General features: G+C 47.2%; 1 protein-coding gene across 1 annotated transcript in view; it reads right to left on the bottom strand.

Annotated features, from left to right (window-relative positions):
* The window catches only part of LOC101850595 (ATP-binding cassette sub-family A member 3), a gene marked incomplete in the record, with an annotated part of 60,726 nt that overhangs the window by 3,980 nt on the left and 55,467 nt on the right, over window positions 1-1,279 (bottom strand). The window contains 2 exon segments of the mRNA XM_035972104.1: window positions 62-253; window positions 757-939. Of these exon segments, the coding sequence (XP_035827997.1) occupies window positions 62-253; window positions 757-939 (375 nt within the window).

Below are 1,279 nucleotides of genomic sequence, written 5' to 3'. Positions count from 1 at the left end.
GACACACACACACACACACACACACACACACACACACACACACACACACACACACACACACACACCTGTACTCCCCCACCAGTTTGTCGGCGTGAGCTCTCAACATGAGAGCGTCAATGAGCGAGTCACAAACGCGGGAAATTTCTCCCTCCGGGATGCCCTTGATGCGGCTGTACAAAGTCAAGGTCTCTCTGCCGGTCAGCTGATCGGTCAAGGCGTCAAACTGAGGGCAGTAACCCATGTTGGACTGGACCTGGTGTGAGTGGGTTGGGGGGGGGGGATGTTGTTATCAACGGAACTAACGGTAGAGAGGGATGATGGTGATGATGACGATGATGATGATTATGATGATGATGGTGATGATGATGGGATATGTAAAGTAATGTAACTGAAATGAATACGGCACTGTAATTATTCAATGTAATGAATACGATACTGTAATTATTCAATGTGTTGAATACGATACTGTAATTATTCAATGTCATGAATACGATACTGTAATTATTCAATGTCATGAATGCGATACTGTAATTATTCAATGTAATGAATACGATACTGTAATTATTCAATGTCATGAATACGATACTGTAATTATTCAATGTAATGAATACGATACTGTAATTATTCAATGTAATGAATACGATGCTCTAATGCTGTGAAATAGGACGAAAGTAGTAGGTTGTGAGTGTGAGAGCCCAACCACTAGACCACCGACACCACGTTTTTGTTCCTAGCTTTTCCCAGTGACCTACTGACCTTCTTGGTGTTGTCCCGGATATCGTGAGTCTTGACGTAGGCGTTGCCCCCCGACACCATCTCCTGGCCAGTGAGCATCTTGAAGGTCGTCGTCTTCCCCGCGCCGTTCTGACCCAGCAGGCCCAAGCATTCTTGTTCCGGCACGCCCACACACAGACCATCCACGGCCGTCAGCTCACCAAACTGAAGGACACAGAACCAAGGAGCGTAACCCCGCTCTATAGCAAGCTCTGTGTGCTTCACACTATGTTATTGTTATAGAACACTCAGAAACATTCTCAGCTTCCCGGGAAGCATACAGTGCAAGCGGCCGATTAAGAGCTCAAACACTAACAAATTGACATGATCTCTCACTCTCTATACCCGTGGACCCATTCCCACCTGGGTGAAATGAGGAAAATTCGTGTAAAGTGCCTTTCCCAAGGACACAACGTCGGGTCCCTGACAGGATTCGAAGCCATGACCCTACGGTTGTGAGTCCGAGAGCCCAACGACTAGGCCACCGACGCCACGCATGCCACCC

The sequence above is a fragment of the Aplysia californica genome, unplaced genomic scaffold (assembly GCF_000002075.1).
Source record: "Aplysia californica isolate F4 #8 unplaced genomic scaffold, AplCal3.0 scaffold00578, whole genome shotgun sequence".
NCBI lineage: Eukaryota > Metazoa > Mollusca > Gastropoda > Aplysiida > Aplysiidae > Aplysia > Aplysia californica.
The sequence above is the reverse complement of the archived record's forward strand: the minus strand, read 5'-3'. Positions and strand labels throughout refer to the sequence as shown.